The sequence below is a fragment of the Benincasa hispida genome, unplaced genomic scaffold (genome assembly GCF_027475165.1).
Source record: "Benincasa hispida cultivar pf3 unplaced genomic scaffold, pf3_genome.v1.1 HicScf1485, whole genome shotgun sequence".
NCBI lineage: Eukaryota > Viridiplantae > Streptophyta > Magnoliopsida > Cucurbitales > Cucurbitaceae > Benincasa > Benincasa hispida.
Genome location: NW_028325837.1, coordinates 6983 through 33652, shown reverse-complemented (window position 1 = coordinate 33652; position 26670 = coordinate 6983). Strand labels below are relative to the sequence as shown.

The window sequence follows — 26670 nt, the reverse complement described above, 5'->3', positions numbered from 1 at the left end:
ACTTAAAATAAAAAGTAAATAAATATATTAATTAGTTACAGATGGGCCCACCCGATCCCATAATTTCAATTGCGAGGATGAAGATAGAGATGATGGCTTGGCTCGATTTTCCTTTCCCGCCGTAAATATATAATTGTTAGAAATATGAGATTCTATCGAATTATAAGGACTATTTATACGATTATAATAATCTATAAAACTAAATTCTAACTTTCTCTAAATCGTTCACATCAAATTTATAATTTAACATTTATTATTATTATTTTATGAAAAGACATTTTATCTAATTTGCATTTAAAGAAATCTATACATGTGCAAAAGTTAAGTTTGGGTCTAAATTGAGGAAAGATCAAGATTTAAATAGATATCAGAGAGATGCAATAATCAAATCAAATAGATAGTATTGTACTTTTATAAGCTCATCTTTCTCTATCTATTTAGAAAAAAGATTACGTGATAATTTTCTTAAGCTTTAGTGAAATTTTTGAAGAAAATAATTTTATTTAGGTGATTTTAAGTTGATTTTAAATGGAATGGAATGGAAATAGCACTAAATCATTAATAAAGATCTAAATATTTCATTTATAAAAGTTTTAATGGATACAACCCCTAAAGTTTAAGGATATAATTAAATTCATATTTTCCATTATGTTTTCTTTATATAAATTCTTAAATAAGTTGCGTGAAATTTTTTATTTCGGAATGATTAAAAATAAAAAATGTTTAGTTAATAATCAAACGAAATGAGTGTAACTTCTTTGATAATTCTATATTAACTTTATTGGTTAAAATAATATTTTAATCATTATTGATAACATCGAAAATGTGCTATCTTGTCTGTTTAAATCGAGATTGTTCTTAGGATTTTTGTGTTTATTCGGTGATTTTACAGGTATCGAGCACTTAAAAAGTAGAATTGGGCGTTAGTAACGAAATGGAGCTAAAACAGGGCGAAACAGAGCTCAAATGCATCAATTGGAAAAGAAAGAATAGAAATTACAATTTTGCCACTGAGGACATGGTGCGGTTGTGTTGCTAGACACCACCACAATGCGTTTTTCCAAGAGCATCAATCTTCTGATGTGCATTTAGCGTCGTAGCGCTACAAAGTCAAAGGCCGTAGAGAGGCACGATAGCACCATAACGCCACCCAACATTGTGGCAAGGCTCTACCACCTGAGAGCATGCGAAGGTGCGGTACCATGATGCTGTCCCCTGGCGCCACAACGCCACACAATTTTTATAAATAGGAACTTTAATTTTAGGGTTTGAGAAGGAGAGAATTTGTCTATTTTCAGAGCACTAGGCTCGATTTTGGCCATTCTTGGCCAAAACCCATGAGATTTCTTCATATTTTGGTTTGTGTTTTATATTTTGGCATCAGGATTCATGTTGTGATGAAGGTTAAAGGTCCAAATGTCGATTTTGAGGTTTGATTGGACGATTTTCTATGGTTTAAGGAGATTATCATGTATTGTTCTTGAGTTCTTTGTTTCTTCTCGTTTTCTATTCCTTGATTGAACTTCTAGGATGGGCATACTAGTAGATTAAACTGACAACTTAATCGTTAATATTCGTATGTTCGTTCGTCAGCACTATGCATATTGTAGTTATTCGTAATTGTAACCATGACATGTTCAATTTGTATAGCGTTGGGTTTTAGTTATGGTTATGGTTCAATGGCCAGCTTTCTTAGGATCACCCAGTAATGAAAGATAATAAAACCTAGGGAATAGAAATACGTGAGGTTAAATTTAGTCAATTTAATATGATGTTCTAATAAATCCATGGGCTTAAGCTAAGTGAATAGGCTTGCATGACAATACTTAGTTAATTTGGGAATCGACATCCGTGTTTGGTGTTTCCTAAGGAATATGTCTGACTTTTCCAGATAGTCAATTAGGTTTGATAATTAGAAAACCCATGAATCTTTGCACGATAGATCAATGAATTAATTCATAGATAGCCCAACAACCTCTTAATTGGCGAATGTAATCTCGTGTATCACTCTCAATCTATCTTACTTTTTGCACTATAAATTCATGCAATTTAGTTTTTCTGTCATCTTAAACTCAATACTCCTCCCCTCCATTTTTATTGTTTTACAAAGTCCGATTTAGCTTAAAAAGGTTTTATCTTAGGCTCCCTGTGACTCGACTTGGTCTTGCTACTGATACTACTTGTTAGTTGAAGTGCTAGATAGTAAATATAAATATTATTTGATTGATAGAAAGCCTCGATAATGTTCCATCCATACTTATACTATATAATTTATTCAATTTTAATCTCTGAATTTTTAATTGTTTAATTTTATAAATTTATATAAATCTTTCATTTAGTCTCTCAAAGTTAACCTTTTAATAGAAAAAATGGTGAAGTAATAATAAAAAATTATCATATATACGAGTATGTTTCTAAAATTTAATGTAAGAATGTTAATAGATAATTAATTTTTTTTTAAAAAAAAAAATCCACCATAAAATAAAAGTAAAAACTAAATTTAAGATTGTAAAATTTTGAATATTCAAAAGTACAAATACGAAAATTCAACAAATCTTAAAGTACAGAGATCGAAATGATATTTTAACTTTCTTCATAAAGATAAAAGAACGATTACATCCATACTGAATTGAAATAAATTCAAATACGAACACGATAGATAGGTATGAGCCTAAGATTTTGAGCTCTAGGACAAGTTAAACCAAATTCTTCCGTCATATCTAATTCACTTGGCAATGCACCATTTGGAAGTTTCCAATCAAAGCAATGCACCAATTGAGCCACAATCAATCGAACCAAAGTCATCGCTAATTGCATTCCGGGACAACTTCTTCGACCATATCCAAATGGAATCATTTCAAAATTTTTCCCTTTGATATCTATTTGGCTATCAACAAACCTCTCTGGAAAAAATTTATGAGACTGAAACCAAGTACTTGGGTCTTGTCCAATTGCCCATGCATTTATCAACATGTGTGTATTTTTAGGAATATGGTAGCCGTTGACATTGCAATCTTCGGTGGACTTGCGAGGGATTAATGTAATTGGTGGATGCATTCTGAAGGTCTCTTTTATGACCATATCCAAGTATTTCAATTGGTTCAAGTCTGATTCTTCCACCATTCTGTTCAAACCAACCACTTCTTCTAATTCCTTTTGGACTTTCTTCATTACTTGGGGATGCTTGATTAGCTCGGATAATGCCCAATTGATTATGGTGCTTGTGCTGTCCACTCCTCCAACAATCAAGTCCTACAAAATATGGTTTCCATGTGAGCGAAGTAATGAAGATTGTGATAAAGATGATATATCTATTTACGTTCATCGTTTTTGGGTTGATATTAATTTTAGATTTCATACATTACCAATAGAGATATACACAGGATGGGGCAGGACGGAGTTGGGGATGAATTCTCTATCCCCGTTCTCGCTCCCCATTTCATTCTTATTTCTACAAAATTCCTCATTTAATTTATGGACTAGGTCAAGGTTCCCATGGATTATTTTTTAAAAAATAAATTATTCTATTGAAAAGTTGTAATTAAAAAGTTCATAGACAATAAGAAGAGTAAGTACTCAATACTTGAATTTTCATCGTTTCAGCATGGGACCTTTAACGAATTACCAACTTTAGTTGAATGAAATTTTAAAATATACTTACAAACATTACGCCTTTGATACTCGTACGATCAATTTGGCACTTTGTTTTTTCTGACCTCATGAGATCCAACATAACATCCACAAAAAGCCCACTCTTAGTGTTATTTTGGTCCTTAAACTCGACATGTTGCTCGATAATCGTGTTTAAAAATCCATCAAAGGCCTTACTAATAGCTTTGGAACGACGACCTAATCCTTGAAGATCAAGAAAGGCAATAAAAGGAATAAAATCCCCCAAGTTAAGAGCACCAGCCAAGAAAGTGACTTCATGTATTGCAGCCATAAACTCCTCATCAACAAATTTCTTCCCAAACAACATTACACAAATCACACCAGCAATAAGAGAAGAGACTTGAGAATTAAGATCCACAATACTACGATTTTTCGCAGCCTCTCGAAGACGATCAATCAACAAACCAAGTTCTTGCCTTCGAATTGATGAAAAAGAGTCGATTTTGAGAGATGTAAGCAATTGAAATGAACATATTTTACGCATATTATGCCAATAAGGGCCAAATTGAGCAAAGGCTATATCTTTTCTGTTGAAAGACATTTGGTTGGAAGTATGAGAAATTGGACGACTTGCAAAAATAGGGTCATGGGTTTTGAGGAAGAGCTTGGCAATAGTAGGAGAAGAGATGATAATGGTGGATTTAAACCCTAATTTCATGTGCATAATGGGACCATAAGTTTGAGATAATTTTTGAAGATCTCTATGAACAAGTTTTTTTAATAAATGGATGCTACCAATAATGGGAAATCCTTTTGGACCAGGAGGAAGATTTTTTGCCTTGATTTTGCATAGTAATAAATGTAAGATGCAAGCAAGAAGGATAAGTGTAAAAATGGTGGCTGAAATCAAAGCCATAATAATGCTATGTTTTATTGTAGCTAGTAACAACGGATGCTGAAAAGAATAAGTTTTTATGTTATTTATAGTGCATTTACATGAACCAACTTATGGATGTGTGAAAAATGTGGTCGTTTGAAACTAATTAATAAGGTAACTACCCTCCTACCTAATTATTATTACTACGTTACCCACGTGAGTACGGGCTAGGGATGACACCCCAAACTAATTTTGTGGGACAATGTGAGGATGATTTCTTGCATCCAAGTGGGGCTTGGGCTTCACCTTTTAATTTTAGAGAATTGGTTCAACTCTTAGATTAACCACGTGGTTGAGTTGGGAGAAGGATCGTATTTGAAATAATGAACGTATGTAGAAATTATTTTTTATCAATATGGCTACGTCATAATTGAGGAAAAATTCTTCATCTAAGAAGTGACAAATTATTACCATTTCTCAAATTCGTCATAGGAATAACTTTTTGATAAAGAATTTTTTCTTTCAAAAAAATATTAATTAAATTAATTTTTTTTTGGGATCGATCAAATCTCGACTCCCAAAGACATGATCTCTCACTTCAACAATTCTAGAAAATCGGACTCCCAAATTTTCTAGATTCCATAGTATGAATTCTTTTTAATGAAAAACAAACCATTATTATTAGAAATTTTTTTTAAATAACATATTAATTATTAAATATCAAAAACACCAAAAAAGTGTAATTTAAAGAAAGATTTTAAAAAAGATTAAAAACTTAGAAAATTTTAGGAAAATTATTTCAGATTGTAAAATTGTTGAAAATATTTACAAGACACTGATTGACTTCTATCAGTGTTTATCAATATCACTGATAGACACTAATAGAAGTCTATCCGCGTCTATCATTGATAATTCTAAAATTTTGCTATATTTTTTTAAATATTTTGATTTATTTTTCTATATTTGAAAACAATCCTAAATTTTTACTAGAAAACAAATAAGATCTAATATGGATATTATATAAGAAAAAGTTACTTATTGTTCATGAACCTCTCCAATGTGGGACAACTGCACTTCTAATATTTTACCAAAAGCCAATAAATTCCATCTTAGCTAGATATTTGAAGAATTCACAATTATTGCTACATCCATTGTCTTCACCGATAATCATAATTCTCAACTTAGAGAATTATAACCTACTCCACCATAAAGAGAAAACCACTTGGAATACCACATTCCAAGATTTGTTTTTTGTCGCTGATAAACCTTGCAAAAATTTATAGTGCAACTTCTACTTATGTGGCTCACTCAGATGTTTTTCAGCCATTGACACAGCTTCCATCACACATCTTGTATAACCATCAAGTCAATGGCCGTGTGCAAACTTATGGAACCCCCAACATCACATCCTCTATCATGGTAAAACAGATATACCATAATGATGAATTTCGACATCTTTAGAGGAAGTCATCATCTCCCCTGATAAGATAAATAACATCAACATCCGATCCAAAGCCCTTTGACAAACCTCATCTGTTTTTCATGTGCTTAGATTGTCTGCATTCCCAATAGCATATCTTCTGCTTGAAGATTCTCTTCTTTGAACCTCTGCTGGAATTACTCTAGAATTGCACTAGAATACCATCACTTCTTAACTTACACTTGTGTAACCCAGACTGTATCAACACATCTTTTACTTATACTTGCCACAAGCCGAAATTGATCCATCTATCAAATTTCTCCATATCAAATTATAATGAACCCATAAAGTACTCATAGCAAATTTGCAAATAATGAACCACCCACGCTATTTCCAAAATCGTAGTCCATTTCAAGATTTTTTTTTTTCTGATGTGGAAGTTCAGACAGTATTGCAACCATATTGTAACGACCCAGATCTGTACGTATACAGGAAATTAAATATCAAATAATAAGCAGGACGAAATTTTATTTAAAGGGGTGGAAATTTAGAAAAAAATAATAATAATAATAAATAAATAATAATAATAATAATAATAATAATAAATAAATAAATTGGAAATTGAAAACTTATTCATTATCCTGGATAATGAATAAGGGAGCGAGCGGGAGCGAGAAAGTGAGAGAGAGAGTTGTAGACATGAAAGCGTAAGAACTCAACAGGATCCCTCGAATCAGAAAAAAAGAGGGGGTAGGTCCCGTTGAGCTCTTACTAATTAGAATTTCTATTCTCCATTTACTTATCTTATTTTTAATATCTAATCTATTTTTCGTTTTGATTCTATTAGAAAAAAAAATAGATACATTCAATGATATTTCAAGCCACACCAGCGAGAAAACTGGAAAAAACGAGATTCTGAGAAGAGAGCTGCGCGATCGAAGGAAGAATTGGAGAGCGAGAAACCCAGCGAGCGATGCTAGCGAGATTGAGGCTGGCGAGAGTAGAAAGAGCGAGATCCCTGGAGAGAGCGAGATTGAAGGAAACTTGGAGAGAGCGAGAATTGTAGCAAGGAAGTTGGAGAGAGCGAGAGTAAAGAGAGCTATTCTTAGCGAGATAGTAGGAAAGAGCGGGAGCGAGCGAAAGAGCGAGCGGGAGCGGGAGCGAGAGAGCAAGAGCGGGAGTGGGAGCAGAAACGAGAGCGAGAGCGAGAGCAAGAACGAGAAAGCTGGAGAGAGCGAGAGCGGAAAAGCTGGAGAGAGCGAGACGGAAGAGAAAATTTGAGAGCGAGAGTGGAGAGAGCGGGATTTTCAGCAAGAAAGCTCCAGAGTAAATTCCTAGCGAGAAAACGGGAGAGAGCGAGATTTTAAGAGCAGAGTGAGCGAGATTTGGACAGAAGCGCGAATTATGCGTTGAATTTGGCCACGATCTTATAGATTATACATGGAAAAACCCTAAAATTGAATACAAACAAAGAATGATGACGTAAGGGCAAACATTAGCCAAAATTAGGTGTCTTATTGAGAGGAATCCATAAACCATAAGTAATTTTAAAGAAGCCACCTGTACGATGATTTGTCACACTGAGAAGAGTTGAAAACTACTATAAATAGGACCCTTTGCAGAAGATTTAACCCATTCTCAAACAAATCTCAGTAACATAGTATTGTGTGAAAAAGTAAGTGTGAGTGAGGAAGTTCTGTGAAGAAGAGAAAAGCTCGGGTAAAGTGCTGCCCAAATTTCTTCTTTTGATTTAAAAAGGGAAAACTCTGCTGATAAAATCATAAAGTATAATAAGGAATAATTAGATCACAATCAAGGTAAGTAGTTTATCTCACCCTCTCTTTAAATGTTCTATGGTAGTGTACCTTTATTATATTGCATGGTTATGTTAATTGTTATATTGCATTACATGTTTAGAACACGTTTCTCTACAAGGGACCCCATGCATTATGTTTGTTCACGATTACGTTAAAACCAAGTTTTAATTAGGTGTAAGTTATGCTTCCAGTCTAATCTTATGGTTATGTTAATGGTTGATGTTGGATGCGATTCTGGCCCTACTGACTGCATGACCCGCTAATCATCAGATGGGTTAGTTTCCGCTTAAGTCCTCATCTTCCTATCAGGGCGGAGAGATTTATGTTGGAAGCATAACATTTATGCTAATGGTTGATGTTGGATGTGACTCTGGCCCTACTGACTGCATGACCCGCTAATCATCAGATGGGTTAGTTTCCGCTTAAGTCCTCATCTTCCTATCAGGGCGGAAAGATTTGTGTTGGAAGCATAATGTTTATGCTAATGGTTGATGTTGGATGCGACTTTGGCCCTACTGACTGCATGACCCGCTAATCATCAGATGGGTTAGTTTCGCTTAGGTCCTCATCTTCCTATCAGGGCGGAGAGATTTATGTTGGAAGCATAACCGACCACCACATGTTATTATACATTTTCGGTCCCAATCATATGTTTTCATGACATGTTGCTTGTGATTGTGCATTTGGTCACTACCCTACGTGAGAACTACTTACTGGGTATATTATGTACTCATCCTATATTTTTACAGACTTTGTAGGTAAGAACACAGCGTAGAGGGCAGAGTTGGACGTCACTCAAATGGCCAACCATCAAACTCACTATTATAGGCACATGCATTTTGTACCACCACGCTAATGTTTTATGGATCCTGGTGTTTTGATAAATAAATTTCTATATAGTTTTTCTATCAAATTAATAAAATTTAGATATGTTCTTTGAAATTTCAACCAAAACTCATCTCATGATAGAAAAGTCTAAGTATGCATGTCGTAGCAGTCGGATCATAAGGTTTAAGGATCCGAGCGTTACACATATAACATACTCACAAATTAAAGAAACTACGAATCTAAAATTCTGATACCCCATGTTTGGAAAGACCACCCACTGCTATCTCAAGAATAAGCAAAAAATAATAGAGAAATGAAAAGAAAGCAATAAAATTGGAAACACAAAAGTTTATACGAAAAATTTCAAAACTCGGAAAAAAACCACAGTCACAAGAAAGAAATCCACTATGTGAAAAATTGTTACAATCACATATAATAATTCTCTCTCTTGATCCCAATTACAAAAGCACTATCTCGAAGCTTTTATACTACTCATATCATTTTTTCACCCTCAAACTAGAGAATACATAAATGAAATTTAACATGCATATATAGGCTTCTTTTATAGTGATAGCTCATCACTTGAACCTTTTTAATGTAGGACAACTACACTTATAATATTTTGCCAAAACTCAACACGTCCATTTCATTTCCAAGAAAAATTTAAAAGCCAAAGCAGATTAAGAATATTCGCCGGTTCAAGAAAGATAGAATAGATGTAAGAAATTTCAAAGATTTTTTTTTTCTTGAGTAAATTCAATGTAGATGATGATCTTCCTTTATAGGATAAATGAGATTTTCCTTTAGTTGGAGGGAGAGGCTCGTGGTTAGATTTTGATTTTGATTAAGTTGGGTGAAATTTTGTAAGCATGATGGGGCACGATGAAAAATGAGGGACAAAGAGGTAATTTTCTTTTCTTTTCTATTCTTTTATTATTATTATTATTATTTAGAATTGTTCTTAAATAATATAAGAAAATGAGCTAATTTATTTACAAATATAACAAAATTTTATCTTTATTAGTGATAGACACAGATAGATATATATTAGTATCAGTGATAGACACTGCTAGATGTCTATCAATGTCTATAAATAATAGACAGTGACATTTTGCTATATTAGATATATCTAACAATTTTTTCATTTAAAACAATTATTCTATTATTATTTATTAATTATTATTTTAATATATTTAAATGGATAACTATTGGCCAAGACAAAAAAGAAAGAGAAGATAGTGGCTTCCAATGAGGGAGATGAAATGGGTTAGGCAGTTGGTTAAAAGAGAAATTGTAGTGTATATTTAAATTGGATAGTGGTTTTTTAAAATTATCTATTTCCAATTTTAGCTTGAAAAATATGGGAAATTGGTAACGATGGCCCACACTTAGGTATGTTTCTCTGTCTGTGAATTCTTCCTTGTCGTTTACGTCTGTTTCTCTGTCTTTTGCGAAAGGTTCTTTCGATCTCTGGGTCGTATTTGAGCTCAGGAGTATGTCCTTCGCTCATGCGATGCTTGCTTCTTCCTTTACAGATGGAATGGCAATGCAACAAAGGTTGAAAGCTGCAAAGATCAAAGAGGTTTGATATTAGCGCAATCTATACCGTAATCCTGGGCAACGGCGCCAAAAAACTTGATGCGTTGGTTTATCATGCGATGATATGTGGAAGCGATGATCATACAAGTTTTCCTAACAAAGTCCGAGTATAAGCCTTCTTAGGATCCTGGTAAGTCCAGGATCGAACACAGGGTTTACTAAATAGATATGCGACAGACTCTCTGATTCTATTGCGGTGGTGATAAAGAAGTAAATGGTGTTTTAATTTAGATTTTCCAATGCGATGGAGTTAAAAGCGGAGCGATGAAAGGGTAGTGTTGTAACAAGTATGCGATGAAGGGGTTGAGGAGAGATTTAGCTAATATTTCTCAAAATTCTGTACAAGTCATATGATCATGCTATACACAAATATTAAGTACTACATTTCTCAATGCATAATGCCACATTTCCTAGTTCTAGGACGCATGCGATGTGTATGGAATGTAACAGATATAACTTATTTCTAAGTCTCTACTCTTGCTTATGCGTTCTAATCCGACTCTCTCAAGCCTAGATTCTATCTTTAGACTACTCTCTCAAGTACCCCAAATGATGAATGACGCATATATAAGACAAGATGATCGCATAAAATGCATAGCTTAAGACATGCTAGCTAAGTACTTCTCAATCCATTCACAAATTTAGTTACTCATGCATGGTGTGGAGGGACTGAACATAAATCAAAATGAAATTTTCATTTTTGCAAATAAAGTGTTGAGTACAAAACAACAAATGGAGTGAGAAATATCAAGCCAGGTAAGCAGTCTTGCTTTCCGTGGCCTTTTACACTGCTCTTTATCACTTCAACACTGTTCCGATTTGTGGATTTTGCTCTCGCAAGGGTTGGATGTCTCTCCTTCGTATTGTTTTACGACAGTCTCTCGACCTCTCCAAAAATTGATTTCTTTCCAAGGATTCCTTTCCCTCGGCTTCGCCTCGCTTCCTCGCTATCTCTCTCTTCTCTTATTGTTTGGTTTGGTAGCATTGGGTATTTATAGATTTCAAGGTGAAGCAGCTCTTCTCACTAATGATTGCAAAGATTGGTAGAATTAATATCCATACTTTGTTGCATCTTCTGAAAGTCACCAGAAGTTCGATGTATTTGTAATGGTATGGTCTTTAACGGTCGTCAACTGTATTTCAAAATTGACCGTTATTAGCTTTACGTCTCATCATGATTTATTATGTTGTTGCCTTTATGTAAGGTCTTTATGCGATCTCTTTTGAGATACTTTTTCCGATTGCAAACATAAGTGCGCCATTGCATTGGATAAATAGATTTTCCAATGCGATGGAGTTAAAGATATGCGACAGACTCTCTGATTCTATTGCGGTGGTGATAAAGAAGTAAATGGTGTTTTAATTTAGATTTTCCAATGCGATGGAGTTAAACGCGGAGCGATGAAAGGGTAGTGTTGTAACAAGTATGCGATGAAGGGGTTGAGAAGAGATTTAGCTAATATTTCTCAAGATTCTGTACAAGTCATGTGATCATACTATACACAAATCTTTAGACTACTCTCTCACGTACTCCAAATGATGAATGACGCATACATAAGACAAGATGATCGCATAAAGTGCATAGCTTAAATCATGCTAGCTAAGTACTTCTCAACTCATTCACAAATTTAGTTACTCATGCATGGTGTGGAGAGACTGAACATAAATCAAAATGAAAATTTCATTTTCGTAAATAAAGTGTTGAGTACAAAACAACAAATGGAGTGAGAAATATCAAGTCAGGTAAGCAATGTCTTACTTTCCGTGGCCTTTTACAATGCTCTTTATCACTTCAACTCTGTTCTGATTTATGGACTTTTTCTCTCGACCTCTCCGAAAATTGATTTCTTTCTAAGGATTCCTTTCCCTCAGCTTCGCCTCACCTTCTTATTGTCTCTCTCTTCTCTTATTGTTTGGTTTGGTAGCATTGGGTATTTATAGACTTCAAGGTGAAGCAACTCTTCTCACTAATGATTGCAAAGATGGGCAACATTAATTTTCATACTCTGTTGCATCGTTTGAAAGTCACTAGAAGTTTAATGTATTTGCAATGGTGTGGTCTTTAACGGTCGTCAACTGTATTTCAAAATTGATCGTTATCAGCTTTACGTCCTATCATGATTTATTATGTTGTCGCCTTTATGTAAGGTCTTTATGCGATCGCTTTTGAGACACTTTTTCCGATCGCAAACTCAAGTGCGCCCTTACATTGTATCCTTGGATCGCAATTTCATACGCACCATTGCATTGTACCTGCACAGAAACAGGAAAATTACTGTTTTTATGCGATGAGCATTAGCGATCGCAATTTCTTTCAGTTTGGCGCACTCAAACATAATATTGCCTATTTTACCATTGCTTTCTCCCATTGTTTTAATAATTTGAGCTTTAATAACTTGTATTTCTACAAGTTATCACTCCTCTCCTAAATTTCCACTCCACTTTCCATTTTTTGAGCAGTTAGTCAGAAAGGGAGTGTGTTCCGGTCGGTAACGGTTCATTTCTGATCGGGTTTTCCTTTTAGGCTGTTTTATCCTGGGGACAACGTGGCAGTATTCTTGACCTGCTTGCACACTTTGGCAGAACTACGAAACGTCTTAAAGAGAGCGAGCTCCGCGACTCAGCCTATAACGAGCTTATGTTTTGCAGGTTTTATTCTTTGCTCAACCGCCGTGACCTGACCGTTTGCTGTTGTCCTGTTCGTCATCTGATGGTCTTGCCATTTCCAATAATTTTAAGACGTGTTTACTGGCACATCATTAATGGCCCTCACTAGCAACAATGACGTTATGACATCTGACCTCAACCATCCATTCCGGTTCGAAGGACCGAACTTCAAACGGTAGAAGTAAAGGATGTTGTTCTTTCCCACCGTCAAGAAAGTTGCCGAAACTTACTAGAGATAAGCTGATCATCTCTTTAGAAGAACCAACTGAACAACAGATAAAATAAGCTACTGATTGGGAGGAGAAAGATTTTCTTTGTAAGAACTTTATTTTAAATGGTTTGACTGATGATCTGTATGACTACTACAGTACAATGAAAACAGCGAAAGAGGTCTGGGATGCCCTGCAAAAGAAGTACGACACTGAGGAGGCCGGGTCGAAGAAATATATTGTTAGCTGTTGTCTCAAGTTCCAGATGACAGATGAAAAATTTTTGGAGGCCCAGTGCCATGAACTCTAGAAAATAGCCCACTAGATAATTACTGAAGGTATGCCTATAGACGAACAATTCCAAGTTGTTGTTATTATTGATAAACTGCCCCCTTTGTGGAAGGATTTTAAGAACACTTTGAGGCGTAAAACGAAGGAGTTCTCCTTGGAGAGTCTTATTACCCAGCTAAGGATCCAGGAGGAAGCTCGGAAGCAGAACCAGAGGGAGGAGGTGAACGCAGTACATGGGAAACCCACCTCCATCGTGGTAAAACCTGACAAAAAATCTAAGGGGACAAAGAGAAAAAGTCAGAACCGTGGCTCCAGACACCAAAACCAACAGAAAAAATAGAAGCCCTCTTCAGGAGAAATGGTACAGTTCCTTTGCTTTAATTTTAATAAACTTGGGCACATGGCTAGCAACTGTAGGAATAGGCATCGTTCTGCTGGTCGGGCGATACTGACAGAAGAACCGTTAGTCGCCATGATCACAAAAGGAAATGTGATCGGTAGTTGTGAAGGGTGGTGGATAGACACTGGTGCTACGCGTCATGTCTGTCACGACCTTAGTCTATTTAAAACTTATATTGAAACTAAGGATAAGAATATCTGTTGGGGGATCACCACTCCACGAAAGTTGCTAGAACCTGTGAGGTGGAACTGAAGTTTACCTCTAGGAAGACCCTCATATTGAAGGACGTTCTGCACACTTTGGAGATAAGAAAGAATTTGGTCTCGGGCTATCTCCTCAACAAAGCCAGTTTACTCAAACTATAGAGGCAGACCTATATACCTTTACTAAAAATAATGTATTCGTAGGGAAAGGGTATGCAATGGAGGGAATGTTCAAATTAAATTGAGACATCAATAAAATGAAATCTTCTGTGTATATGCTGTGTTCTATGAATGTTTGGCATGCTAGACTCTGGCATGTGAATAAAAATTTAATTAGTAACATGATTAGGTTGAAAATGATACCTAAGTTATCCACGAATGATTTTGATAAATGCGAGTATTGTAGTCAGGTTAAAATTACTAAAATTCCGCATAAATCTGTACTTAGGATTCTGAGCCTCTAGAATTAATTCATTCTAATTTATGTGAATTTGATGGAATCTTGAACAGTAAAAGATATTTCATTACTTTTATTGACGACTGCTCTGATTTTACTTTTGTATATTTGCTGAAAAACAAAAGTGATGTTTTTGATGCCTTCAAACTTTTTGTTTCTGAAATAGGGAATTAGTTTAATAGAAAGGTTAAAAGACTTCGTAGTGATAGGGGAACTAAGTACGACTTGGACAGTTTTAGTGAGTTCTTTAACTCACATGGAATAATACACGAAAAGACCGTACTTTATTCTCTTGAAATGAACAGAAAAGTCGAAAGGAAAAATAGAACTTTAGCTGAGCTAGTAGTTGCTATTTTACTTAGTTCAGGAGTTGCGTCTAATGGTGGGGTGAAATCATCCTTACCATATGTTATGTCCTAAAAAGAATCCCAAAGCCTAAAAACAAAACTTCACCTTACGAAATTCTCAAGAATAAGAAACCAAACTTGTCCTACTTTAGAACATGGGGTTGTCTATCCTTTGTAAGGATTCCATACCCGAAAAGGAGAAAGTTGACTAGTAGAGCTTACGAGTGCGTCTTTATAGGTTATGCCTTAAATAGTAAAGCCTATAGGTTCTATGATCTAGTTAACCAAGTGTTCATTGAGTCAAATGATGCCGACTTCTTTGAAGATAGATTTCCTTTTAAATTAAGGAATAGTAGGGTTCGGGATCAAGTGGTCTAGAAAATAAGGTGTGTAAATTAAACAAATCTCTATGGACTAAAACAAGCTCCTAAGCAATGGCATGAAAAATTGACGACCTTATCCTATCTAAAGGTTTCAAGGTTAATGAAAGTGACAAATGCATCTACTATAAGTTTGAAAATAATCTTTACACTATCTTGTGTCTATATGTAGATGATTTATTGATCTTTGGGTCGAACTTGCACGTCATAAATGATGTGAAATCAATATTAAGTGCAAACTTCGAAATGAAAGACTTAGGAGAAGCCAGTGTAATCTTAGGCATAAAAGTGAATAGGTCTCAAAAGGGAATTTCTTTGGATCAATCTCACTATATAGAAAAGATTCTAAATAAATATAATTACTTTGATTGTAAACCAGTCTGTACTCCTTATGACCCTAGTGTTAAGTTTTTCAAGAACACTGGTGACAGTGTTAATCAATCTGACTATGCGAGCATCATATGCAGTCTTAGATACGTTGTTGACTGCACTAGGCCTGACATAGCTTATGCTGTAGGAATACTTTGCACGTTTACAAGAAGATCTAGTAAAAAGCAATGGAATGCTATAGAAAGGGTAATGAGGTACTTGAAGAAAACCCAAAACCTAGGATTACATTATCAAAAGTTTCCCGTTGTCCTGGAAGGGTTCAGCGATGCTGACTGGAACTCTCTTTCGGATGATTCAAAGGCTACAAGTGGCTATATCTTTAATATAGCAGGCGGAGCTGTCTCTTGGAAGTCCAAGAAAAAGAATATTTTAGCCCAATTTACAATGGAGTCAGAAATGATAGCACTAGCGACAGCTAGTGAAGAAGCATGCTAGCTTAAAAGTCTGCTACCAAAGATTCCCTTATGGGAAAATCCGGTACCAGCCATATTGATCCATTGCGATAGTACTGCAGCAATCTCAAAAGTTCAGGACTGTTACTACAATAGAAAGAGACGACAAATACGTCGTAAGCACAATACCATTAGAGAGTTTCTCACTCTGGTGCAGTTAGAGTGGATCATATATGGACTGATGAAAATTTGGCAGATCCTTTGACAAAAGGACTGGCCAGAGAGAAGGTTTTCAGAACCTCAGAAAGGATTGGACTCATGCCTATAGAAAAATGAATCACGGTAAGGAAAACCCAACCTGTAGACTGAATCCCAAAAAATAGGTTCAACGTGTAATAACTGATCACGAGTGATATATAGTGAATCATGTTAAACCAAACACAGAGTTCCATTCCTATGAATTATAGTCTGAGCACGATATCCTGAAGCGTAAAAAAGGTTGAACTCAGTTCTTAGTGAGATCTAAACTCGATGACGAGTGGGGTACGTAGCTATAGGAGTACTCTTGATAGACTCACCTATGTGAATGTGGAAGTGAGGGTCGCTTCCTATTGAGTTTAAGGCAAACTCTCTAGAGTGTTCACTAAATCAGGATACACGTGCTAGGTCTTAAAGCACGGGCTTTCGTACTACACCCTAATGTCACTCTGTGTGAGATGCTGTTAGAGATAGAGTTCAAAACCAAGGGTTACTCTATATATTCTGAATCATCTACACTACGTAATGGCTCAAGTCATAAGACACCTTTGCTTATGTACATGTTGTATAGACTGAAACTGCTCAATGAAAATTCTCTCTTTTGCTTAAATTTTGAAGTGGGGGATTGTTGGGTGAAAATTTAATTTTCAAAAATAAGAGAAAACCAACCTTTGGTTGGAGAATTCCACATTGGAAAATTTTGATTTGGAAGTTTCCCTTATGTATTCCAACCTTGAGCTTTGGGTTTGGGCCCCAAGGGGTACCCATGTTTTGGAGGGAGTGAACAGATAGACCAATGTAGGTTTGGTGGACGTCCCACACGCACGTCACCGTCTGGTCGGGCATGGCATGCGTGTGTGATTATTATTATTCTCTTTAATAATTTTTTATTTATTATTATTATGTTTTAAAACCGGAAAAAGAAAAGAAAAAACTTGGTCTTCCACGTGTGTCTTCCGACGAGTCTTCCGGCCCCTCGCACATTCTGAGGCTATCCGCCTCATTCTCACTCGACCGTTCCATGCTGAAGCCCTATAAAAAGTGTAGTCTTCAGCAGTTCATTCACATAGTGCTTCTTTTCACTTCCTTTCGAAAGTTCTCAGTATTCCTCTCCTATTTTTCCACTCCACTTTCTGTTTTTCGAGCAGTTAGTTAGAAAGAGTGTGTGTTCCTGTCGGTAACGGTGCATTTTTTATCGGATTTTTTTTTAGGTTGTTTTATCCTGGGAACGACGTGGCAGTATTCCTGACTTGCTTACACACTAAGGCAAAGTCGCGAAATGTCTTAAAAAGAGCGAGCTCTGAGACTCAGCCTATAATGAGCTTCTATTTTGCATATTTTATTCTTTGCTCAACCGCCGTGACCTGACCGTTTGCTGCTGTCTTGTTCGTCGTCTGAAGGTCCTGCCATTTCCAACAATAATACATCAATAATATCTACAATTTAAGGTATGAAATAAACACAAATCAAAGCAATGACTGATGGCCCTGACTTGGTGTGCTTTCCTCCAATAATAGCACCCATTCTATTTGGATGAAAATCTATCTTATATGAAAATTTTATCAAATTATAGAGACTAAATTCTAACTATATAAACTATTATGGTCAAAATTTTCAACTTAAAATAAAAAGTAAATAAATATATTAATTGGTTACAGATGGGCCCACCCGATCCCATAATTTCAATTGCGAGGATGAAGATAGAGATGATGGCTTGGCCCGATTTTCCTTTCCCACCTTAAATATATAATTGTTAGAAATATGAGATTCTATCGAATTATAAGGACTATTTATACGATTATAATAACCTATAAAACTAAATTCTAACTTTCTCTAAATCGTTCAGATCAAATTATATTTAACATTTATTATTATTATTTTTTGAAATGACATGTTATCTAATTTGCATTTAAAGAAATCTATACACATGAAAAAGTTAAGTTTGGGTCTAAATTGAGGAAAGATCAAGATTTAAATAGATATCAGAGAGATGCATAATCTTTCTCTATCTATTTAGAAAAAAGATTACGTGATAATTTTCTTAAACTTTAGTGAAATTTTTGAAGAAAATAATTTTGTTTAGGTGATTTTAAGTTGATTTTAAATGGAATGGAATGAAAATAGCACTAAATCATTAATAAAGGTCTAAATGTTTTCATTTATAAAAATTTTGATGGATACAACCCCTAAAGTTTAAGGATATAATTAAATTCATATTTTCCATTATGTTTTCTTTATATAAATTCTTAAATAAGTTGCGTGAAAATTTTTATTTCGGAATGATTAAAAATAAAAAATATTTAGTTAATAATCAAACGACATGAGTGTAACTTCTTTGATAATTCTATATTAACTTTATTGGTTAAAATAATATTTTAATCATTATTGATAACACCGAAAATGTGCTATCTTAGTCCGTTTAAGTCGAGATTGTTCTTAGGATTTTTGTGTTTATTCGGTGATTTTACAGGTATCGAGCACTTAAAAAGTAGAATTGGGCGTTAGTAACGAAATGGAGCTAAAACAGGGAAAAACAGAGCTCAAATGCATCAATTGGAAAAGAAAGAATAGAAATTACAATTTTGCCACTGAGGACATGGTGCGGTTGTGTTGCTAGGCACCACCACAATGCGTTTTTCCAAGAGCATCAATCTTCTAATGTGCATTTAGCGTCGTAGCGCTACAAAGTCAAAGGACGTAGAGAGGCACGATAGCACCATAACGTCACCCAACATTGTGGCAAGGCTCTACCACCTGAGGGCATGCGAAGGTGCGGTACCGTGATGTTGTCCCCTAGCGCCACGACGCCACACAATTTTTATAAATAGGAACTTTAATTTTAAGGTTTGAGAAGGAGAGATTTAGTCTATTTTTAGAGCACTAGGCTCGATTTTGGCCATTCTTGGTAAAAAAACCCATGAGATTTCTTCATATTTTGCTTTGTGTTTCATATTTTGGCATCAGGATTCATGTTGTGATGAAGGTTAAAGGTCCAAATGTCGATTTTGAGGTTTGATTGGACGATTTTCTATGGTTTAAGGAGATTATCATGTATTGTTCTTGAGTTCTTTGTTTCTTCTCGTTTTCTATTCCTTGATTGAACTTCTAGGATGGGCATACTAGTAGATTAAACTGACAACTTAATCGTTAATATTCGTATGTTCGTTCGTCAGCACTATGCATATTGTAGTTATTCGTAATTGTAACCATGACATGTTCAATTTGTATAGCGTTGGGTTTTAGTTATGGTTATGGTTCAATGGCCAGCTTTCTTAGGATCACCCAGTAATGAAAGATAATAAAACCTAGGGAATAGAAATACGTGAGGTTAAATTTAGTCAATTTAATATGATGTTCTAATAAATCCATGGGCTTAAGCTAAGTGAATAGGCTTGCATGACAATACTTAGTTAATTTGGGAATCGACATCCGTGTTTGGTGTTTCCTAAGGAATATGTCTGACTTTTCCAGATAGTCAATTAGGTTTGATAATTAGAAAACCCATGAATCTTTGCACGATAGATCAATGAATTAATTCATAGATAGCCCAACAACCTCTTAATTGGCGAATGTAATCTCGTGTATCACTCTCAATCTATCTTACTTTTTGCACTATAAATTCATGCAATTTAGTTTTTCTGTCATCTTAAACTCAATACTCCTCCCCTCCATTTTTATTGTTTTACAAAGTCCGATTTAGCTTAAAAAGGTTTTATCTTAGGCTCCCTGTGACTCGACTTGGTCTTGCTACTGATACTACTTGTTAGTTGAAGTGCTAGATAGTAAATATAAATATTATTTGATTGATAGAAAGCCTCGATAATGTTCCATCCATACTTATACTATATAATTTATTCAATTTTAATCTCTGAATTTTTAATTGTTTAATTTTATAAATTTATATAAATCTTTCATTTAGTCTCTCAAAGTTAACCTTTTAATAGAAAAAATGGTGAAGTAATAATAAAAAATTATCATATATACGAGTATGTTTCTAAAATTTAATGTAAGAATGTTAATAGATAATTAATTTTTTTTTAAAAAAAAAAATCCACCATAAAATAAAAGTAAAAACTAAATTTAAGATTGTAAAATTTTGAATATTCAAAAGTACAAATACGAAAATTCAACAAATCTTAAAGTACAGAGATCGAAATGATATTTTAACTTTCTTCATAAAGATAAAAGAACGATTACATCCATACTGAATTGAAATAAATTCAAATACGAACACGATAGATAGGTATGAGCCTAAGATTTTGAGCTCTAGGACAAGTTAAACCAAATTCTTCCGTCATATCTAATTCACTTGGCAATGCACCATTTGGAAGTTTCCAATCAAAGCAATGCACCAATTGAGCCACAATCAATCGAACCAAAGTCATCGCTAATTGCATTCCGGGACAACTTCTTCGACCATATCCAAATGGAATCATTTCAAAATTTTTCCCTTTGATATCTATTTGGCTATCAACAAACCTCTCTGGAAAAAATTTATGAGACTGAAACCAAGTACTTGGGTCTTGTCCAATTGCCCATGCATTTATCAACATGTGTGTATTTTTAGGAATATGGTAGCCGTTGACATTGCAATCTTCGGTGGACTTGCGAGGGATTAATGTAATTGGTGGATGCATTCTGAAGGTCTCTTTTATGACCATATCCAAGTATTTCAATTGGTTCAAGTCTGATTCTTCCACCATTCTGTTCAAACCAACCACTTCTTCTAATTCCTTTTGGACTTTCTTCATTACTTGGGGATGCTTGATTAGCTCGGATAATGCCCAATTGATTATGGTGCTTGTGCTGTCCACTCCTCCAACAATCAAGTCCTACAAAATATGGTTTCCATGTGAGCGAAGTAATGAAGATTGTGATAAAGATGATATATCTATTTACGTTCATCGTTTTTGGGTTGATATTAATTTTAGATTTCATACATTACCAATAGAGATATACACAGGATGGGGCAGGACGGAGTTGGGGATGAATTCTCTATCCCCGTTCTCGCTCCCCATTTCATTCTTATTTCTACAAAATTCCTCATTTAATTTATGGACTAGGTCAAGGTTCCCATGGATTATTTTTTAAAAAATAAATTATTCTATTGAAAAGTTGTAATTAAAAAGTTCATAGACAATAAGAAGAGTAAGTACTCAATACTTGAATTTTCATCGTTTCAGCATGGGACCTTTAACGAATTACCAACTTTAGTTGAATGAAATTTTAAAATATACTTACAAACATTACGCCTTTGATACTCGTACGATCAATTTGGCACTTTGTTTTTTCTGACCTCATGAGATCCAACATAACATCCACAAAAAGCCCACTCTTAGTGTTATTTTGGTCCTTAAACTCGACATGTTGCTCGATAATCGTGTTTAAAAATCCATCAAAGGCCTTACTAATAGCTTTGGAACGACGACCTAATCCTTGAAGATCAAGAAAGGCAATAAAAGGAATAAAATCCCCCAAGTTAAGAGCACCAGCCAAGAAAGTGACTTCATGTATTGCAGCCATAAACTCCTCATCAACAAATTTCTTCCCAAACAACATTACACAAATCACACCAGCAATAAGAGAAGAGACTTGAGAATTAAGATCCACAATACTACGATTTTTCGCAGCCTCTCGAAGACGATCAATCAACAAACCAAGTTCTTGCCTTCGAATTGATGAAAAAGAGTCGATTTTGAGAGATGTAAGCAATTGAAATGAACATATTTTACGCATATTATGCCAATAAGGGCCAAATTGAGCAAAGGCTATATCTTTTCTGTTGAAAGACATTTGGTTGGAAGTATGAGAAATTGGACGACTTGCAAAAATAGGGTCATGGGTTTTGAGGAAGAGCTTGGCAATAGTAGGAGAAGAGATGATAATGGTGGATTTAAACCCTAATTTCATGTGCATAATGGGACCATAAGTTTGAGATAATTTTTGAAGATCTCTATGAACAAGTTTTTTTAATAAATGGATGCTACCAATAATGGGAAATCCTTTTGGACCAGGAGGAAGATTTTTTGCCTTGATTTTGCATAGTAATAAATGTAAGATGCAAGCAAGAAGGATAAGTGTAAAAATGGTGGCTGAAATCAAAGCCATAATAATGCTATGTTTTATTGTAGCTAGTAACAACGGATGCTGAAAAGAATAAGTTTTTATGTTATTTATAGTGCATTTACATGAACCAACTTATGGATGTGTGAAAAATGTGGTCGTTTGAAACTAATTAATAAGGTAACTACCCTCCTACCTAATTATTATTACTACGTTACCCACGTGAGTACGGGCTAGGGATGACACCCCAAACTAATTTTGTGGGACAATGTGAGGATGATTTCTTGCATCCAAGTGGGGCTTGGGCTTCACCTTTTAATTTTAGAGAATTGGTTCAACTCTTAGATTAACCACGTGGTTGAGTTGGGAGAAGGATCGTATTTGAAATAATGAACGTATGTAGAAATTATTTTTTATCAATATGGCTACGTCATAATTGAGGAAAAATTCTTCATCTAAGAAGTGACAAATTATTACCATTTCTCAAATTCGTCATAGGAATAACTTTTTGATAAAGAATTTTTTCTTTCAAAAAAATATTAATTAAATTAATTTTTTTTTGGGATCGATCAAATCTCGACTCCCAAAGACATGATCTCTCACTTCAACAATTCTAGAAAATCGGACTCCCAAATTTTCTAGATTCCATAGTATGAATTCTTTTTAATGAAAAACAAACCATTATTATTAGAAATTTTTTTTAAATAACATATTAATTATTAAATATCAAAAACACCAAAAAAGTGTAATTTAAAGAAAGATTTTAAAAAAGATTAAAAACTTAGAAAATTTTAGGAAAATTATTTCAGATTGTAAAATTGTTGAAAATATTTACAAGACACTGATTGACTTCTATCAGTGTTTATCAATATCACTGATAGACACTAATAGAAGTCTATCCGCGTCTATCATTGATAATTCTAAAATTTTGCTATATTTTTTTAAATATTTTGATTTATTTTTCTATATTTGAAAACAATCCTAAATTTTTACTAGAAAACAAATAAGATCTAATATGGATATTATATAAGAAAAAGTTACTTATTGTTCATGAACCTCTCCAATGTGGGACAACTGCACTTCTAATATTTTACCAAAAGCCAATAAATTCCATCTTAGCTAGATATTTGAAGAATTCACAATTATTGCTACATCCATTGTCTTCACCGATAATCATAATTCTCAACTTAGAGAATTATAACCTACTCCACCATAAAGAGAAAACCACTTGGAATACCACATTCCAAGATTTGTTTTTTGTCGCTGATAAACCTTGCAAAAATTTATAGTGCAACTTCTACTTATGTGGCTCACTCAGATGTTTTTCAGCCATTGACACAGCTTCCATCACACATCTTGTATAACCATCAAGTCAATGGCCGTGTGCAAACTTATGGAACCCCCAACATCACATCCTCTATCATGGTAAAACAGATATACCATAATGATGAATTTCGACATCTTTAGAGGAAGTCATCATCTCCCCTGATAAGATAAATAACATCAACATCCGATCCAAAGCCCTTTGACAAACCTCATCTGTTTTTCATGTGCTTAGATTGTCTGCATTCCCAATAGCATATCTTCTGCTTGAAGATTCTCTTCTTTGAACCTCTGCTGGAATTACTCTAGAATTGCACTAGAATACCATCACTTCTTAACTTACACTTGTGTAACCCAGACTGTATCAACACATCTTTTACTTATACTTGCCACAAGCCGAAATTGATCCATCTATCAAATTTCTCCATATCAAATTATAATGAACCCATAAAGTACTCATAGCAAATTTGCAAATAATGAACCACCCACGCTATTTCCAAAATCGTAGTCCATTTCAAGATTTTTTTTTTTCTGATGTGGAAGTTCAGACAGTATTGCAACCATATTGTAACGACCCAGATCTGTACGTATACAGGAAATTAAATATCAAATAATAAGCAGGACGAAATTTTATTTAAAGGGGTGGAAATTTAGAAAAAAATAATAATAATAATAAATAAATAAATAATAATAATAATAATAATAATAAATAAATAAATTGGAAATTGAAAACTTATTCATTATCCTGGATAATGAATAAGGGAGCGAGCGGGAGCGAGAAAGTGAGAGAGAGAGTTGTAGACATGAAAGCGTAAGAACTCAACAGGATCCCCCTCGAATCAGAAAAAAAGAGGGGGTAGGTCCCGTTGAGCTCTTACTAATTAGAATTTCTATTCTCCATTTACTTATCTTATTTTTAATATCTAATCTATTTTTCGTTTTGATTCTATTAGAAAAAAAAATAGATACATTCAATGATATTTCAAGCCACACCAGCGAGAAAACTGGAAAAAACGAGATTCTGAGAAGAGAGCTGCGCGATCGAAGGAAGAATTGGAGAGCGAGAAACCCAGCGAGCGATGCTAGCGAGATTGAGGCTGGCGAGAGTAGAAAGAGCGAGATCCCTGGAGAGAGCGAGATTGAAGGAAACTTGGAGAGAGCGAGAATTGTAGCAAGGAAGTTGGAGAGAGCGAGAGTAAAGAGAGCTATTCTTAGCGAGATAGTAGGAAAGAGCGGGAGCGAGCGAAAGAGCGAGCGGGAGCGGGAGCGAGAGAGCAAGAGCGGGAGTGGGAGCAGAAACGAGAGCGAGAGCGAGAGCAAGAACGAGAAAGCTGGAGAGAGCGAGAGCGGAAAAGCTGGAGAGAGCGAGACGGAAGAGAAAATTTGAGAGCGAGAGTGGAGAGAGTGGGATTTTCAGCAAGAAAGCTCCAGAGTAAATTCCTAGCGAGAAAACGGGAGAGAGCAAGATTTTAAAAGTAGAGTGAGCGAGATTTGGACAGAAGCACGAATTATGCGTTGAATTTGGCCACGATCTTATAGATTATACCTGGAAAAACCCTAAAATTGAATACAAACAAAGAATGATGACGTAAGGGAAAACATTAGCCAAAATTAGGTGTCTTATTGAGAGGAATCCATAAACCATAAGTAATTTTAAAGAAGCCACCTGTACGATGATTTGTCACACTGAGAAGAGTTGAAAACTACTATAAATAGGACCCTTTGCAGAAGATTTAACCCATTCTCAAACAAATCTCAGTAACATAGTATTGTGTGAAAAAGTAAGTGTGAGTGAGGAAGTTCTGTGAAGAAGAGAAAAGCTCGGGTAAAGTGCTGCCCAAATTTCTTCTTTTGATTTAAAAAGGGAAAACTCTGCTGATAAAATCATAAAGTATAATAAGGAATAATTAGATCACAATCAAGGTAAGTAGTTTATCTCACCCTCTCTTTAAATGTTCTATGGTAGTGTACCTTTATTATATTGCATGGTTATGTTAATTGTTATATTGCATTACATGTTTAGAACACGTTTCTCTACAAGGGACCCCATGCATTATGTTTGTTCACGATTACGTTAAAACCAAGTTTTAATTAGGTGTAAGTTATGCTTCCAGTCTAATCTTATGGTTATGTTAATGGTTGATGTTGGATGCGATTCTGGCCCTACTGACTGCATGACCCGCTAATCATCAGATGGGTTAGTTTCCGCTTAAGTCCTCATCTTCCTATCAGGGCGGAGAGATTTATGTTGGAAGCATAACATTTATGCTAATGGTTGATGTTGGATGTGACTCTGGCCCTACTGACTGCATGACCCGCTAATCATCAGATGGGTTAGTTTCCGCTTAAGTCCTCATCTTCCTATCAGGGCGGAAAGATTTGTGTTGGAAGCATAATGTTTATGCTAATGGTTGATGTTGGATGCGACTTTGGCCCTACTGACTGCATGACCCGCTAATCATCAGATGGGTTAGTTTCGCTTAGGTCCTCATCTTCCTATCAGGGCGGAGAGATTTATGTTGGAAGCATAACCGACCACCACATGTTATTATACATTTTCGGTCCCAATCATATGTTTTCATGACATGTTGCTTGTGATTGTGCATTTGGTCACTACCCTACGTGAGAACTACTTACTGGGTATATTATGTACTCATCCTATATTTTTACAGACTTTGTAGGTAAGAACACAGCGTAGAGGGCAGAGTTGGACGTCGCTCAAATGGCCAACCATCAAACTCACTATTATAGGCACATGCATTTTGTACCACCACGCTAATGTTTTATGGATCCTGGTGTTTTGATAAATAAATTTCTATATAGTTTTTCTATCAAATTAATAAAATTTAGATATGTTCTTTGAAATTTCAACCAAAACTCATCTCATGATAGAAAAGTCTAAGTATGCATGTCGTAGCAGTCGGATCATAAGGTTTAAGGATCCGAGCGTTACACATATAACATACTCACAAATTAAAGAAACTACGAATCTAAAATTCTGATACCCCATGTTTGGAAAGACCACCCACTGCTATCTCAAGAATAAGCAAAAAATAATAGAGAAATGAAAAGAAAGCAATAAAATTGGAAACACAAAAGTTTATACGAAAAATTTCAAAACTCGGAAAAAAACCACA

The 26670-nt window shown here is 35.0% G+C and overlaps 2 protein-coding genes across 2 annotated transcripts; both read right to left on the bottom strand.

Moving 5' to 3' along the window:
* Window positions 1-2562: 2562 nt before the first annotated feature.
* Window positions 2563-4550, bottom strand: LOC150031084 (cytochrome P450 71AU50-like). Its single transcript, XM_090309312.1, has 2 exons — window positions 3662-4550; window positions 2563-3252 (listed from the first exon to the last, which is right to left on the bottom strand). Exons 1-2 carry the CDS (start codon window positions 4526-4528, stop codon window positions 2641-2643), a joined length of 1479 nt encoding a protein of 492 aa, XP_090165438.1. The 5' UTR covers window positions 4529-4550; the 3' UTR covers window positions 2563-2640.
* A 15739-nt stretch (window positions 4551-20289) lies between these two features.
* Window positions 20290-22277, bottom strand: LOC120090568 (cytochrome P450 71AU50-like). The gene is made up of 2 exons (XM_039048296.2): window positions 21389-22277; window positions 20290-20979 (listed from the first exon to the last, which is right to left on the bottom strand). Exons 1-2 carry the CDS (start codon window positions 22253-22255, stop codon window positions 20368-20370), a joined length of 1479 nt encoding a protein of 492 aa, XP_038904224.2. The 5' UTR covers window positions 22256-22277; the 3' UTR covers window positions 20290-20367.
* Between the last annotated feature and the right edge of the window lie 4393 nt (window positions 22278-26670).

Bases quoted from the DNA above. Each gene is read 5' to 3' on its own strand.
- LOC150031084 (XM_090309312.1), bottom strand. From the start codon at position 4,528: ATGGCTTTGATTTCAGCCACCATTTTTACACTTATCCTTCTTGCTTGC. The intron at 3,253-3,661 runs GTAAGTATATTT...CATATTTTGTAG, and splicing joins GTATCAAAGGCGTAATGTTT to GACTTGATTGTTGGAGGAGT.
- LOC120090568 (XM_039048296.2), bottom strand. From the start codon at position 22,255: ATGGCTTTGATTTCAGCCACCATTTTTACACTTATCCTTCTTGCTTGC. The intron at 20,980-21,388 runs GTAAGTATATTT...CATATTTTGTAG, and splicing joins GTATCAAAGGCGTAATGTTT to GACTTGATTGTTGGAGGAGT.